This window comes from Fragaria vesca, linkage group LG2 (genome assembly GCF_000184155.1).
Source record: "Fragaria vesca subsp. vesca linkage group LG2, FraVesHawaii_1.0, whole genome shotgun sequence".
Lineage (NCBI taxonomy): Eukaryota > Viridiplantae > Streptophyta > Magnoliopsida > Rosales > Rosaceae > Fragaria > Fragaria vesca.
In genome coordinates, this window is record NC_020492.1 from 17107956 (window position 1) to 17125314 (window position 17359).

Consider the following 17359-nt stretch of genomic DNA (forward strand, 5'->3'; position numbering starts at 1 on the left):
CAATACATTAGCTTGTTATTGAAAACAGAACTATTCATTCATACAGGCAAGAATGACTGAATGAGGAGTAATGGTACACTGGTGTTATACTGCAATGGCTTGCCTTTCAAGAACAAGAACACACGATCTTCCTCAGGTCAGATCAATAGACTCGAAAAATTAGTATTTCGGTGGAAAGATGCGTGAATGAGGCGAAATCACAGCATCCTGAATGAACTTCTTCGAGTTATTGGGATCAGGAACCCAGCGAATCTCACTCATATTGGGCGTCTCAACGAAAAGCATGGTAAACTCTCCAACCTTCTCCACTCTCCCTCTCTTGCCAGCCCTCAGCACAAGAGTGCCCCTGTTGTAAGAGAAGATGCCATTGTACAACTGAATGATGTCGCTGGGCTCAAATGCATCGCACTCATCTCCCCACAGCTGGAAGTGAACTGCGGCAGTCTCGTCGGCCACAAGCGCCAAGCATGTCTTGTTCTGGCCTTCTATTGTGTTGCTGCCTTTGTCCAAAAGTATGAACCTTGTGTCAATGTTGTTCTCTGCAGCTGGCACTATGTCTTTCAGTGACACCATCTTTGGCTCGTTTCTGCCACAACACAACCCAATTAACAGAATCAGCTGCTACATCCATTCAAACAATGAAACACATTCACTAAGAACATGCATATGCTAAATTTAATACACAGAGGCTGTTCGTCATTTCATCGAACAGTTGGTGCGCACTTTTACCAACTGAACTGGAACCTAAAACTGACCTCAACTATGAATGAGATTGATGAGTTTGGACTTTAGACTGCCGGAAGAATCAACGCCCCCTTACAACCTGGGGATTTTTACTTCTTCTGTTGGATTGCGAGAAGAAAGGAAGAACCAGAACAAAAACATAAATTAGTTTCTGATTCCAAAACGATCAACTTTATAAAACCTAAACAGTAATCTGATTCCAAAACGAAAACGAAAACGAAAACGAAAACGAAAACAGAAACAGATACAAAAACAGAAACAGAAACTATAATCTGATTCCATCAACCTTCTAAACCCTAAACATCCATTTTGCTGTGGCGAATGATTACAAGTGAGTAATCTGATTGATGGAAGTTGATTTTTATTTAACAATTAACAGTAAGTACCTTTGAAGTTTGATCCTTCTTCTCTGCGTGGTTCGATAGACAGAGGAGAGAACAAAGACGATAGGGGAAGGAGGTAATAAGGTTTCTGAGTTGGAAAGAGGATGGCTTCATTTTTGTCATTTTAAAACTCCACGTACTAAAATTCAAATCAAATTCTAAACACAATGCCAAGAATTCTATCATCAACCCAACACATGAACAAGTTGGAATTTCAACAAAATCTCACCCACAAATAGGTTTATTGTTATGATTCGAGCATCGAAACATGAATTTCCATTGAAGGTTCAAATTGCAAGTCCGACTTTGTTGTAATAAATCGGTCGTAACTTATCGTAAAAAATAATACATGAAAACGATGAAAAATATTTGGGGAATTCCAACCATACTATATCCAATTTTCTAGTTTGTTCTGAGCTCTCCATTGCAAAATTAGTTGGTTTGCATAGGTAGTTTTGCTGATTCTTTTTCTTGATCCAAAAACCTAGAAAGCAACCAAAGAGTCAGTAACTAAAAAAAAAATCAAGAACAAGTTATTAAATAAGTATTAAATGTTGTAGCGATGCTCTAAGAGTAACTCCAAAAACTTCTCTATATTCTTGATTTTTCAATTTTAAGGAGAAAACCCATAATTTAAGGAATGATCATGATTCATGAAATTTGTAACTTGGTGATCTATTGGATATGAAGAAAAAAAATCGCTTAAAGCTTTGACTTTTGTTTCTCTTTGGTAAAGAAATTATATAGAAACTGTTAGGCGTTATAGATGCTCTGATGTTAGAATTTGCCCTAAAAACTATCTATAAGTTTCTCCAAAATAGGGATAATGATGAGAGAAAAGCAAATTCCCTATATTTGTAGCATGCAAACTCTAAATTTTTTTAGAATGATTAGAAATATGTAACATAGTAATATGTTAGAGTTGGAGAAGAAAAATTGCTTAAAACTTAAGACTTTTGTTTTTCTATAATAGAGAGATTATTAAAAAACTGTTAAAGATGCTCTAAAACCATCTCTCACCGTTAGCTAAAAACTCAAAGTTAGCAATGCTCCCACTACAAGCTACATTTCAATTCCCAAGAAAAAAACACATTAGAAAATTTGCAGCAAATTTGGCTTACGGAAATGGTAAGGTAAATCTAAATATTATTTTATTCACTTTAGGTTTTCTTTTTTCCAACTTACACTATTATTTAAATTAAAAATTTATTACTAACAAAATCTTCTACCATCACGAAGCTCTCAACGACATCTTTCATATGAGCACAATATCGAATAAATTTATATAAAATATTCTATATGATTAATTATTGAATTAAACATATATATAGCTTATGGTAGAAGTCTTTTTAAAGCTAAATTTGGCTTAGAATTTAGCTTATGGTGGGAGAGTCTAATAAGCTAAAAAAATACCGAGAGAATATTTTTGTTTTCTTACCTAAATATGGCTTCAAATTTACCTTATGGTGGGAGATGCTCTAAGATGAGATACAGTGAAATACAAAAATTGTTCGCCTAGCATTATTCTACTTTTTAGATAAGCTTCAGTTAAAAAAAAAGAAAGAAATAATTTCAGTTTACCCCATCAACTTTAGGTCGATCATCATGTTAGTCATTATTCTTTTAATTTCATCAAAAACACCCCTCGACTCCCAATTTTCATTAGCCGTGTCCAAACTTCCGTTCTCCATCTAATTCCTCCGTCAAGTGATGACGTGACATCAAGAAGAAAATCAAATTTTGAAAAAAATAACATTTCTGACCATTTTCCCCCATATCGATACACATCTCTATTCCCATCACAACCCCCTAACCTTAGTGATTTTGGTGGGATTAAATGCAATTTGTCTATTTTGCCATTTTTCTGTGGGCCCAATGATTTCAAATTTGGTTTTCTTCTTAATGCAAGTCATCACATGACGGGGGAATTAGATGGAAAACAGATGTTTTGACACCGCTGATGAAAATTGGAAGTCGAGGTATGTTTTTTATGAAATTGAAAGAAAATAGACTAACATGATGATTTTATGAAATTGAAAGAAAATAGACTAACATGATGATCGACTTAAAGTTGATGATTGATAGGGTAAACTGAAATTAGTTCTAAAAAAATGTATGCGAGTTTCTTAATTTTTAAAACTAACAAAACAAAATAAGATCACAAAATAGAAATCAGAGTATGAACTTACCAAAGATAACGAATGTAGGTTGTTCAACTGTCAAATGAAAGGTCTGGTTGCCCCGGTTTCCTTCTCAACCTAAATTTATAGGTCATCAGACCGAGTTCCCTTTCTTCCATAACTTCTTCGACGGTGTATAAGCCATAGTAAACATAACATGAACCGTTAGAATTTTTCAGCCTTCGAATTACCCTAATGGGAGTTCCTTCTTCTTGGCTATTCTTTAGTGCAAGGTTTCACCTTGCATTATTTGATCTGTCGGTTTCGTTTTATCAAACAGAGCCTTTCCACCATGACCGGAATAGATCAAAATATCAGAAGATTGCAGATTGTTGGCATAACGACCAGAATCAACAATACTTATGGCCAAAATTTTACCGTCATTTCTCCTCATACGATCAATACCATCGTTAAATTGTTTGTGAAGACCAATAATGTTTAGTTGAGCTCTATAACGAAACTTATCACCAACTCTTACTCCTCCAATAGATCCCATTTGTTTCATCGTGTTTACCCATTTTCCTTGTTTTTTCATATCCATTGCTGCTTGAACATAAATATTACAGTTTTGTGCCCTCCACTTGGTCAATGACTTGGTCAATATCAATATCTCCTTATAAGCTTCTAAGGCCCCTTTGACCCTGGTACGATCTGTATGTTCAACATTGCTAGAGACTATGTTGGTTTTGTGCCGATTTTGTTTCCTGGATTTTCCTGAAGTATCCTCGAGTACTTCAAGATCCCTTTTCACCTCGCTAAGATCTTTAACTTCCAAACATGACACATGTTGCTGACTAACATCAAAAGTTCCACATGTAACCGTCATATCAGAGTGATAATAATCAGACAAAGGTTGTCGCATCATGAGTCCTTGGCGGCTAGTATTCTCATCCTCTTTACTCTTTACTGAGTTTTCTTTCACTATACTTGGTGAGGGAAAACTTTCTCCTCTTGTAGTTTTGACAATTCCAACATGTTGGACAGAAAATTGCGAAATCTTATCCGGCTGGAGATTTGATGATTTACCCAAATCACAATCAAGTCGATAATAATCTTCACGTTCATTACCTTGCATTGATCCATGACTTTCCACTCTTGGCTTTGGCCTCTTCAACTTTGGAGTAAATAAAATTCTGTCAGCCCCAGCTCTGTAGGCTCGGGTTCTCTCAACCCTGGCTACGTGGGCTCTGGCTCTGTCGGATCTAGCTCGCTCTGCCCAGCCTCTGTCGGGTCTGGCTCGCTCTGCCCTGAATCGGCCATCCCTAGATCTCTCTGCCCTGAATCTGTCATCTCTAGCTTTGTCCGACCTCAAATTACGATCAAGTAGAGAATTGTGATCTTCATGTTCACTAGTTTGCAATGATCCATGCCTTCTGGAAAAATTTCCAAAATCATCCACTCTCGGCCTCTTCAATTTTGGAGAAAACAAACCTCTCTCAGGCCTGGTTATGTCGGCTCTAGCTCTTATGTCGGCTCTAGCTCTTTTGCCTCTAGCTCTCTCAGCCCTGGCTATGTCAACCCTGGCTCTCGGTCTCGCTTCTTTCAGGGTTCCACGCACTTTCACTTTCATGATTTTGTTTGAAGGAAAATTTAGAAACACCCTGCATATATAGTAGATAAAAGTTAATTAATACAAATATGTATTTTACCACATGCATGAGAAATCACTTTGTCAATAATATTCACTTTCTAAACCCTAAACCCTAACATCTTTTTCAGATGTCGTGGTCATTAAAAAGACCATTATGAAAATCAAACAATCATCGACAACTTAATAGCCTCACTGTTCTCGGGTATTATAAAATGTATCTAATTTTCCCAACTCACTTGCTTTATACTAATAAGATTTGAATATATGACCTTTATGTAAATTTTCAAAAAAAAAAAAAAAAAACTACAGGCTACAACTCACATCACCAAAAGTACATAGAACCATAACAATTAAAAAGAAACAAAAATAAGACTGGCATATAAACAAAAATTTGACAGCAGAAGAGTGCTAACATTCCGACCGAAGAAAAGAGCACACTGAGAGAAGTTGTAGCTGAGTAGAAAAAGTTCAACTCACAGAAACAAAACTAGAGACGGAACGAAAGAGAAGTATATTTACCTCGTGAAGGTAGAAATTAACAAAGGCTGAAGTAGAAGTAGGAGCCTCTGTGTTATGGTTCTCTAAGATACGAATAAAAAGGTCTTGATGCATTGCTTTATATAGTGACATTTCCACGCGGACTTGTAGGTGGATTATAATTCAAAATCTATTAGGGTTCTAAACTTTAGCCTCAAAAGGTTAAAAAAATCTTTGAGATCTTATTCTCTGTTATCTCGAAAATAAATTTAGACTTTGTTTCCTATTTGATAACGTTTCTTATACTAAATAGGATCTTAAACAACAATCGGATATGGCAAGTGCAAAATTTTCTGATGTCGGCTTGAATTTGAAAATTGATGGAAATCTGGAATTTTACTCAATCATAGCGGCAAAAGAGTGTTGTTTCAGAAAAAAGAAAATTAAATTAAATTCCCACAAAACCCGAATCTAATCTTGCACATTTTAATGCTCACCATCTAGAATAATGACATGTGTCTTATTAAGAAAAGAGATGTGTGGTTTTTATTCTAGCTTTGTATGTATTGAGGTGCGCAAAGCTAGAGGTAGACGGCAAATTTGCTTGCGAATTCCAATGGAAAACTAAATTTTGGATGCTCAAATCACTGAAGACACACAATAACTAGGCCGAGATATTTTGCTTCAATTGCAAAGCTGGGACTTCAAGGGAAATTAGGTAAAACTTATTAAGCAGAAAAATAAAAAAAGTAAAACTTAAAACATGTTCAGGAAACGAACTCGGCTATTGTCAAACCAAGTGACCAGCAATGGTGAGAACCTCCTTTATTTGTACTTATTTTCTCTGAACTGATTGAGGCAACTAACAAAACAGAAATTTCAGATAACCAATTCCTAATTGGGGAATGCTAACAAAGGCCAAGCCTCTTCATTCAATAGAAATTTAAGGTACAAACGCAGGAAAGAGGACGTCCCTCCCAACAAGCTAGAATCAATGTAAATAACAGGGAATGAACTCTGCATCCTAAGAGATCCATCTACACATTTTGATCATCAGGAGCATCGTTAATGTCATCGTCCCATTTCTAAAGGGGACAAAAGGACTTCTACAAGGGCATTTAGCTTAACCTTAGAGGAGGCAATTTGAAAGTCTTGCTTGAATCCCATAACACTCTCATCAAGCCAATCTTTGTTTCAGCCTCCTCAAATGAACCTCCTGTGGCCATAGAAGGGTATGGAAGCTTCATTGCTCGTCTGACTTTAAGCTCTTTAATATCCACAACGTATGCCCTCAACTCCTCCAAGTTCCTCCCAAACCATTGGCCACCAGCCTGAAACACCTTTCCAAGGCCAACCTCCTCTCCGTTATTATATTTAAGCAAAACGTGGTCACCTTGCTTGCATGGAACAAAGTTTGAAGGACCATGTGGAATAGCTTCTGCTGCTTTAGTCCCAGAGATCTGGACAACACTACTATTCGATTTCATTTGAGGATCACTCCTCACATTTGCTTGTGCAGAAGCTGCTTTAGTCCCAGAGATCTGGACTACACTACTATTCGATTTCATTTGAGGATCACTCCTCACATTTGCTTGTGCAGAAGCTGCTTTAGTCCCAGAGATCTGGACTACACTATTCGATTTCATTTGAGGATCACTCCTCGCATTTGTTTGCGCAGTAGCATTTCCAATAGGACTCTCGGCTGAGTTGTTGGACCTCAGTCCTTGCACACCTTGCTTATCTGGTAGTGTAGTGACCTCTGGTGCTGCACGGACATCCTTTGTACGGGCCAGCCTGGCTTTTCGATTATTTAGCCTGTTGTCACACAAAAACATATTATTATTAAGAACAAACACCCAAAATGTAAAAGCAGAAAAGTTTGATTTGTTAGCATCATATAAATAATGTTCATAAGAACACATGAACACTAAGCAATGACCAAGTTTCAAGAACACATGTTCACTCATCTTTAAGTTACAGAACAAATGAAAAATGAAGAGTGCAGGAAAGGATAAGGATTCTGACCAGTTTTTTAGCTGTGAAGATGTAACATCGGAACCCTGGAAAACACAACAGAATACTTCTTAGGGGAAAAGAATAGCAACTTCTTTAACATATCGAGAACAAAAAGGTTTGAGGTATTCAACATACATGATAACTTAATCTATCAGCCCATGATTGTAGCGACGCTGCATTGCGCTGCATATCAGGTTCATCTAATAGGGCTCTCTCCACAAGCGCCACTTGTTCATCATTCATTATTGTTCGTTTCCGTTTTCTTCTCTGTGTTTCTTCATACTGAAGAGGTTCACTCTTTTCATCCTCTCGAGTTCCTCCATACCCACTGTCTTCAATTGGTTCACTTGACTTTGGAAATTCATTGTTTTCCATTCGATCAACAGCATTTTTCCCTCTTGTTTCACTTGTGTCTGAACCACTTGTCTCAACATTATGAACATCTCTGTCGATTGCTGTAAATCGTCCAGATGTACCTTTCTCTTCCTTCACTGCATCATCATCCCGATCCATATGCTCACTGTTCACATCAACTTGGTCTACATCTTGAAAAGCAGAATTCTCAGACATTATTTCCTCCAGGTTACCACTTCTGCTACTAAGACTAGGAGGTAGTTGTCTTATTGAAGGTAGTGGTGAGCATCCACCAGTACTCTGAGCCTCCTACAAGGAATCCCTCAGTTTACTTCTAAGAAACACAATTGCCTATATCACTATAAACAACTCAAAATGCCAGTATGAGAATCTATTTCACTTATGATGATCGACGACAGATAATGACTTAATTCATTATATTGCATTTGATGGTTCTTTTCATAATTAGTCATACACAACGTGTGTATATGCAGCCTACATGCTAGAGTAAAATTTGCAGTGCATCAACCCATAGCGTGGTTACAGTGTAATGTGATAAAGAACCACAAACCATCAGCATTTCAGGGCACACAAAAGATAGGCAAAAGTGCAAAACTAGTGTATTTACCTGATGATGTTCGCTGATATTGAGTTTAGCGAATTTATCCCAATATTTCAACTCCTCGCTCTTCTTCTCCTGCCAGAAAACATACAAACATCCTTTCAAAAAAAGGAAAACATATAAACATATGTGATGGGTGGGGTAGAAAGGACATTCTTTTTTAAAACAAAAATATAATATTTCTAGATAATTGAACATTTACCTCCATTGGAGAGAGTAGTGATTCAAATTGCTTAGAGAAAACCCTGTAATGTAAAACATTATTAGAACAATAATACTATATGGCTGGTGTAATTAATAATGTAAAAAATATATATATAAATCATATCAATGTCCCCCCATATGCACATAGTTACATCAAAGTTAACGAATAAGCATTATTTTACTAGTTACTCTTGTAATCTTTGAAGCAATAATGAAGCATAAATTCTACATTAATTGGAAGAACATGGATGAAGGTATATCACCTCAGGAGCTGTACATCCTCCTCATTCAAAAAGTTTGGAATTAGTGATTCCGCATGACTTAGCAACGAATCTGCAAAGACATTTACATGTAAGGAAGGGACTAAACATTTACATTACTGAAGTTCATTGGAGAGCGATGATTACAAAGATTTCTGCTGATAGTTGCAGCTTTCAGAGTATCAGAAGCAAACGAAATTCCAGGCAATGAGTTGGATGGATCCATTTGCAAGCACTCCATAAACTTGTTAACAAAAAGGTTCCTCTCCTGTTCTGTAAATTAGAACAAGGAAGTTTATTCATATGACAACAATGGCAAGTATCAAAGGAATTAGTTATAGACTGACAAAATAAAAAAACAAACCTTCACAGATAGTGGGAACAAAACAATGGAGGTTTGCAATTATTTTCACAAATAATGATGTCCTCTGATGCACATAAGATGCCTGGGTCATACTATTGCGAGTTACAGAAAATTCTAAACTTCGTGCATTATGCAGGTAAGTAGATGAAACTACATCCAAAACCCATCCAACTGTTGCAAATGAATCATACTCAATAGAACCATCTTCTTCCTTTACAGGGAGTACAGAAGAACACCAACTGGATAAAAAATCTCCATGAGGGAGCGAAAATATTGCAGTCAGCACTTGAGTCTGGAGGGACATAGAAAAGACGTAGTCATAGACTTTTTCACATATTTAAGCTATGCACGATGCGTGTGTAATTGCACCAATATGACATGTAGATAATGCAATAGCTTTAGAATACCAAAGCAAAACAAGGGTAACAAAAGAATAAAGAAAAATAAAAAATAGCAAGATAATGAAAAAATAAACCGGGACTGAGTAATGACTATAGCTTACAAAGTGTATTGTAATGTAAGATCGAAAGTTTGAATCATCAGATAAGATATCAGCTAGGCGCATGGCATTGAGTTGGGCGAGCCCCATAGGGTAACTTCCATCAGAACGAGCAGCTAAACATTTGGGATCTTTACCCAGAGCACACTTCAATAAATCAATAATCTGCATAACAACAAGCAGCTTGATAGTTGGAGCAAGCTTTGTAGAAAGAAGGGGAAAGAAAATTGAGCTTAACAAAGCCCCAGCATTCATGATAATATGGAAAGAAAGCTAACCTCCAATGCAACAGACTTTGCCAAATCCAGGCTTCCTGGGGAGCTGGCAACTTCGTCCAGGTAAGATATGCTTTCTGCTTCACAGAGATTCAACAGCTGCAACAAGCAGATAAGTGAGTTTCTGCACAGCAGTGTACATAAAGCTATGACCAGAACCAAATTCTGAAGCAGCTTAAGCCCCCAAGTAAATTTTTAACATTTAGATAGTATAGTTTCATCTGTGGACTCACAATTGAGAGCATTTTTGCTTTCAGTCTAGATACGGCAGCCACAATTCTAGCAGATGCTAAATGAGGTGCAATGTTCAGCTTCAATATGCATTGAGCCAGAACCAGAACACCACCTTTTCCACATAGTTCCTGTACAGTACCGAAACAAGATAACATAAATGTCATAACTTTGATATCTTGAACAGACACTCAACAAAAAATAAAATAAAATAAAATAAGAATTAACATAAAGCCCAATCCCCACTCTCTACAACAACCTATTCATAAAATCCCTGAGATATTCAATGATCTCAATATTGTCTCACAATTGCCCCAACCCAGATCAAGATATTTTCTCTCACATATCTAACTCTATGCACCATCCCTAACTAATGTGTACATATGAATGCAGCTACAGAATTCAGCTTTCAGTTTCACTACTCTCATATCTTCCTTCACTTGTCCTTTCACCTCAAACTACAAACTTACAGCCAATAAGCACAAGACACCTCTGAAATAAGACTTTGCTCAAAAGTTAAAAATGAGAGATTCAGAAACCTTATTCCTGAGTAGTCGTTCCCGAAACAATTTTTGCTGGCACAGCAATTGGAGAAACTGTAAAGAGGCCTCACATTGCTGGCAGAGAGAGTGAACTATTTGCTCATGTTCAGATGAAAGCATGAGGTTGAGAAACTTAATGGAAGTGTAAACTGCTCCAAAAGCTGCCTCCATAAATATGTCAACCTGTCATGGAAAAGTTTCAGTCAGCATGGTCATAGATGTGATACCAAGAAAATAACAGGAAAATGTCAGAACAATCCCATGAAAGTGAAAATAGATATACTATAACCAGCCCAATTCCAATTAAACCCTATTTCTATGCAAAGCAGCATGTAATGATCATTTTCTTCTGAATAGTACCTTAGGATGTGCGAGCAATACTTGAACAAGATCTTGCCACTGTGAAGATATGCATCCAGTAAGTAGATGTAAAGTACACGCCACTAGTGCAGAGTGCATCAGCGGTGCCATACCAAAATTATTACTTTTCTGCATCATGAAAGCAAGTCTCAGTAAAGGTGGCGAGAAAGAAGCATAAATAAAAGAGGATTAACCCAAACCTGTTCATAACCACTAAAAACAATGAGGATATAGAACACCAGGTCAAGCAGCTGTTCTGACACTTTTACATCATCGAGCAAAATCTGTAACCATAAAGGCATAAATGATACAATGAAAAAACATAGTTCAGGAGAGAAATATGTCTCATTGTCATGTCCTAATATTGACAGAGTAAGTTTTGAACTGATAAAATTAATGGCATAATGGACTTCATTAAGAGTTCCGTAAACAAGAGAATTGACTGCTATCATAGAATAAGACTTAGGCAACTAGCCACACGAGCTATGAACATTGTATTTATTGGCTTACATTAAAATTAAAGACTATGCCATCACAAATTTCAAACACCAAATAAAAATGCAATTTATAATTGAACAGACCAACATCAGATAAAACTCCAAATTTTTGCACAACATCATTATAATCAAGAAAGACCCTAGTACTCAAAATGGAAAAAATAGGGGAGAGAGTGAGAACATCTGTTTCCATTTGTAGCCAGATCAACTAAAAAACTCTAGACAAGAAAAAGTTTAATATGACAAAAGACATCTTATAGAAAATCTATCGAATCTAACAAATCACATGTAGTTAAGTCACCAAATCAAAGTTGACGGTTGTTTAAGTGAGTAGAAAACAAGAAAAAGAATTCAAAGTACCAAACAGAAAACAGCAGAAAACACTAAATATAGACAGAACATGCAACAACATACCTGTTCAAGTTTGGGATTTCTAGGTGCTAGATCGCATAAGGAGTGCAAGAGCCTAATGCCACATAATAAGTATCTGAATAGGGCTCCATCTTGGTCAGATGACATAAGCACTGCAATAAGGTGCAAAGGGAGAGAACTGGCGAGCTTTTCAACGTCAATCTGAAACACAAGACAACCTAAGAAACGTCACGCCCATGAAAAGGAGATAACATAACAGCAATAGCAATATGATGATGACTGACCTTCAGGAGTGATTCCTTTTCAGTAACATGCTGTATAGTAAAATTATCAGAGTCCTTCAATAATTTACCCAGTTCCTGAGAGCTAAGCCCGTGTAACTCCTTTACTGCAGAAACTAAGTCAATAACCTGCTTCATATAAACAACCTTGTATTAGTTCATGCTAACAAACTCAAGTCGAAAAAAGAGTCTAATTGGCCATCTTAATGAAGAATAAAGGATAAAACGAAATCATTCATACAGGTAACGTTTAGTAGTTGAGATTCTTACTTGCAAAGCATTGCATGACGACGGCTCTTCCTTAACAGGTCCCATTCTACCAAACCAAAATCACCAATATGCACTGACATAATGATGATAAAGATAAGAACATTCATTAAAATTACAGATAGCAAGTGAAGTTAAATGATGAGAAGCTCAATTATACACAAATTCATATCAATTAATATTTCTACTAAGAAAACTATCGGATAATTAGTGAAGTTTCAAACTTTTTCTTTGGAAATCAAAACAGTAAAATCATAATATTTAAGTTTACAATTAACAAAGTATAACGATCCGAAAATACTTATACTGCAACTGGAATGAGCAGAAAAGATCAAATCTTTATCAACAACCCACATCAGAAAACCCTAAGTTTTCATCAATCAAACTGAATTGAAACTCAAAAAGCGCTGCAAATGGTTTAACAGTCTCAGCTAAACGAAAACAAACACATGAATTCACAGAGAGCATGAAAGTGAAATCGACCGGAACTCATGAATACGACTAACGAAAGCTGATCTCGAGTATAAGGAACTCACCGGAGAAGTGTACCGGCGACGAGATTGGACTGCGAATCTTCAAGCTTGACAATTGAGAAGAGAAAAATAGGAGAAAAGAGAGAAAGAAGGGAGAATTCGCGGGTGTTTTATATTTGGTTTGGGTGGGAGCCAAGGATTTGAGAAGTGAAAGATTGAGAGGAATGAGAATGAGAGAGAGTAGAATTTATACTAGTAGTGTAGGCTGGTTTTGGTTCTCTGATGTTTCTATTTGGCTTAATACCCCTCTGATTTAGGTAGCTGGAGTGTGACTACTCTGACTCCACATTTGAATAAAAATACGGCATAGAATGAAAGAAAGGACACAAAAATTTGCACGAGTACAAGAATTTAGATCACCTTATCAATTAGTGTAGGGAGATTATCAGAACGCTGCCCCCACCCCCCATTAGTGTATAAGAGTTTCACGTCTAGACTCTTACCAACTTAATCAAATTATGTGATTGGTTTTACTTGATGATGGAGCTTATTGGAAGAGCACAAAGAGTTTAGGTGTGTTTGAGTTTGGTGTTTTTGTTGGTTCCTGTCTTATTTATGGGACCAGATTGTGGCTCAAAATAAAATTGTCTTGCTGAAAATGCACCGAGATCTTTATTAATAACATCGATATTGTTCCCACCTAACCAATATGAGATGATAGATTAAATCTTATCCTCAAAATGTTTTGCTTTGGTTTATGGAATGCATAGTCTTATTATCTATCAGTGGTCACTGCGAATGTCATCTCATTTCTTATTATTTTTGATAGGATAATTTATTCAAATTCAATGTTTTCTTAATATAGTTTGAGACTTTGAGATATTTCCAAGTAACACCGATATTGTTTTGACCTACCACTTAGAAATAACGGGTGCATACTCTTATCGCAAAAGATTTTATTACAATTTAAGATATAATCTTACTACTCTTGTCAAAAGCATAGGGTAGCCATAAATGTTTCTTTTTGGTATCAAATTTAACAAAAAATTTATAAGAACACCGGTTTTGCAAATAAACAATTGCGTTATATTTCCAAACACATCAAACCATGTCAACTCTTTATCTAGTATTCAGATTTTCGTAAACTATAAATTTAACATGTTTTTCAACTATACGTGGTTGAGTTGGTAAGAGCCTAGGTTTTGGTACCTCATTCCAGATTGTAAATTCGGCCAACTCTGATTGGCATTAAACTCAATCTATTTTTCGTTTGCAGGAGAAAGAAATATTCTGACATGATCACCCGATACATAATAGTTTAGATGATATGTCAAATGACACAAATCACACAATAAAAAAATATCTACCAATTTCTTTTCCAAAACGTTTCCATAGGAAGGCGAGTCAGGCTTTGAGGGATCTAATGATAGAGGTGCTCCACTGGCGGCCACCGAGCCACTGAAGTGGTGAACGATGGGGTTATTTCGCCGAAGCATGGATCTTGTCCAATCGAGTGTTTGGGGAGACAAGATTGCCTAGTTGGGCGCGTGATGCAGACCAATGTGTTTGGGCCCAATTTTATATTGGTTAGCTTACAAGTGAGTTAGCCCATGGACCGATACCAGCAGTCCAATTATCTTTATTTCTGTCCTTGTTACATTGGGTAATTACTGGCAGAAGATTTGCAAGATATCTCAAAGATATGTTGTCAGAAGGCTAGGTTAGGAAAGTATCTTTCCTGGTTCAATTAGAGATTCGATTGCTTTGGAGACAAGTCATTCGTAAACCCTAGCTGCTCAGTTCTCTATATAAGGAGGTTAAGGCAAATGAGAACGCCCCCCCCCCCCCCCCCCACCAATTCAACAAAACTCTGCATCACTGCAAATTGGACGCCTCCCCAAGAGCACCCAATCTACCAAAAAGCTTATACAGGGAGCACCACCAAAGCCTCATCACGAGCAAATCCCGCTTCACTCACCAGGGTCATCGCGAGCAAAAAGTCCACCCCCAGTCCATAAAGCCTCATCACGCACAAGTCCATCACATTGTTAAGGAGCAATCCTTAGCAAATATCTTTATTTTATTTGTATTTGTCACTGAGTAAATCCTAAGGATCCGTCCTAGGTCGTTGTGAAGAGCCCTTGCAACAGAACCAACCGTTTCTGCTCACAATTGTTTGAAGAGAAGTCAAGAGAAGCGCGCGAACGGACAAGATCAAGACAGACACACTTCCTCAAGGTGTTGTCACTCTCGTACCAGACGGTTGTTTAAAAGACGTAAAAATCCGACCCGAACATTTTGGCATGCCCGTCAGTGGGACACATCAGTGGCAAAATTGTGATTGATAACATCTATAGTAAAGAATATCCTAAGTGTTCCTTGTTGGAACATTCGCACTGCAAGCCTCACAATCCTTTGAGGTGCAAAAGGTTGACTATCGAGCTAGTTAACCAGCATTTTGGTATAGAAACAATGATCGGAAGGTCTGGAGTCAAGAAGTTTGTTACTCAGGAACAACTCGTGGACGCATTGGAAAAGATGTCTGCAAGCATATCCGTGACCGTGAAGGCATCACAGGAATCAATGGAGGCTATTTTTGCTAAAACTGATAGCCGAATTAACCATTTGTGGGACAAACTAGGCGACCACGCTGAGCACATGTCGCGCGTCACAGAGATTACTCAAAAGTCGGACACATTCTTTGTGGACAAATTCTTATGCAAGAGAGACGTCGAGTATGACGTTGCCAACCCACAACTAGAGGGAACTTCAAACACTAAAGTTTTTACTATGAAATCAGGAGGAATGATACTCGTCAAGGTGGTTCCACCAAATAACGAAGGAGATGGTGGAAACCAACTCGAGCAAGTTAACGAGCCAGTCGTTCAAGCGGGAGCACAACCATTGGCCGCGAACGTTGTTGCACAGCCTACAACCACGAATGGTATAATGCGACCAGAAGACATCCAGGGCAAGCTCGACCGTGCGCTGCAACAACTTAGAACTGAGCTCAGAACTGAGTTAAGGGATCTTGGGGTAAACCTTACTTACCAGAATCCATTCCCAGATTACGTGGCAGGTGCGGATTGGCCACCAAATTACAGGAATATTGTCACATCCCGACTCTTATATTTTTACCTTATTTACTAGCTGGTTTATAATAAGAATTTTACCGTCTCCGTCATTGAGTTAATAGTTTAATTGGTCCCTAGAGGGGTTTCGGGGACGATTATATGCGGAGGATTATTCGTAGGAGGAAAATATGGTGACGGTAAAAATGGTAAATTTTAGCTAGTAAAAGGTAATTTTTGTTCGGGTATTATTTTTTCGGGGTGTTTTATTTTTGAGTTGGGTTGATATAAGATTGGACCGGTTTGGGGTGTGAGGCCCAAATCCATTTTCTCTCCTCTCTTTTTTTCTTCTCGGTTTCCCTCTTCCCCGAGTCTCCCGCTGCCCGGTTTTCCTGCTGTCTTTCCGCCGTCGTCCGGCCGCCGTTCGCCGCCGCTCCGGTCCCGTTCGGTTGCCTCCGACCCAGCTACATCCCTGGACCGGTGACAGCCACCCTAGCGCCGCCGTGAAGGAGTTCTCCCGCCTAGAACCTCGAGCTGCCCAAAGTCCTCCATCGCCGGAACTCTCTCCTCCGGCCACCAATCCGGTCAAGCTTGGTATGGTTTTGTAGGTCTCCAACCCAGCTGCCTTGCCCTAAAAGGACTCACTCCGGTTTGCTTCAGGAAAGGAGAAATTTGAGGTGGAAGCTCTAAGACGTTTTTGATGTTTTTGTTCGATTGGCATAGCTAGGCTTGGATTTTGGGTTTGTGCTAGTTAGGAAAGTTGTAGAGCATGTTGAGAGGAAGATGCTGTTAAAATTTCATAGAAATTAGAGGTCGCCGGAATCGGCCTCCGGCCGCCGCTGCCGGCGGAGCCGGCGCCGGCGCCGGAGCTGTTTGGGAGATTTTAATGTTTCTAGATTTGGAATATTAAGGGGAGTTTATTGAAGTGAGTTATGGAATTTTTGGATGAGTTTTGGATAGGTTTGTGAATTTCTGAAGTTTGGTATTTTTGGCTGTTAATTAATGTAGAATCTGGCCGTAGGATTTAAGTCGTATTCTGTAGGAAGTTGTTTTTACGGCTGCCGGTATGTTCGGCGAAGTTTGAGCCGTATTGAGTTAAGAATGGCGAATTTTGGCAATGATGAGTGTGTGGGAGACTCACGTTTAATTTTGCCCATTTTGTTTAATTATTGGATTTTTGATGGGAAATTAATTATATATTTGGAACAGGACGAGAGGAGGCCCGAGCAGAGGAAGCCTCGGAGCGTCATCAGGCTTAGGCCTAAGTTGTGAGTGGACCTTTTATTTAATTGAAAA

General features: G+C 38.0%; 2 protein-coding genes across 2 annotated transcripts in view; both read right to left on the reverse strand.

Moving 5' to 3' along the window:
* Window positions 1–100: 100 nt before the first annotated feature.
* On the reverse strand, window positions 101–1171 carry LOC101306291 (SOSS complex subunit B homolog). The gene is made up of 3 exons (XM_004290662.1): window positions 1131–1171; window positions 756–842; window positions 101–586 (listed from the first exon to the last, which is right to left on the reverse strand). The coding sequence occupies exon 3, from the start codon at window positions 571–573 to the stop codon at window positions 160–162; it is 414 nt and encodes a 137-aa protein (XP_004290710.1). The 5' UTR covers window positions 574–586; window positions 756–842; window positions 1131–1171; the 3' UTR covers window positions 101–159.
* Window positions 1172–6186: 5015 nt separating this feature from the next.
* Window positions 6187–17359, reverse strand: part of LOC101306583 — a 40463-nt gene continuing 29290 nt past the window's right edge. Inside the window, exons 7-18 of the mRNA XM_004290663.1 lie at window positions 10740–10925; window positions 10203–10331; window positions 9973–10068; window positions 9698–9859; window positions 9196–9487; window positions 8979–9104; window positions 8835–8904; window positions 8570–8612; window positions 8374–8442; window positions 7527–8054; window positions 7401–7435; window positions 6187–7190 (exon numbers count right to left, since the gene is read on the reverse strand). Coding sequence (XP_004290711.1) covers window positions 6494–7190; window positions 7401–7435; window positions 7527–8054; window positions 8374–8442; window positions 8570–8612; window positions 8835–8904; window positions 8979–9104; window positions 9196–9487; window positions 9698–9859; window positions 9973–10068; window positions 10203–10331; window positions 10740–10925 — 2433 coding nt within the window. The 3' untranslated portion in view covers window positions 6187–6493. The remainder of the gene's footprint in view (window positions 7191–7400; window positions 7436–7526; window positions 8055–8373; window positions 8443–8569; window positions 8613–8834; window positions 8905–8978; window positions 9105–9195; window positions 9488–9697; window positions 9860–9972; window positions 10069–10202; window positions 10332–10739; window positions 10926–17359) is intronic.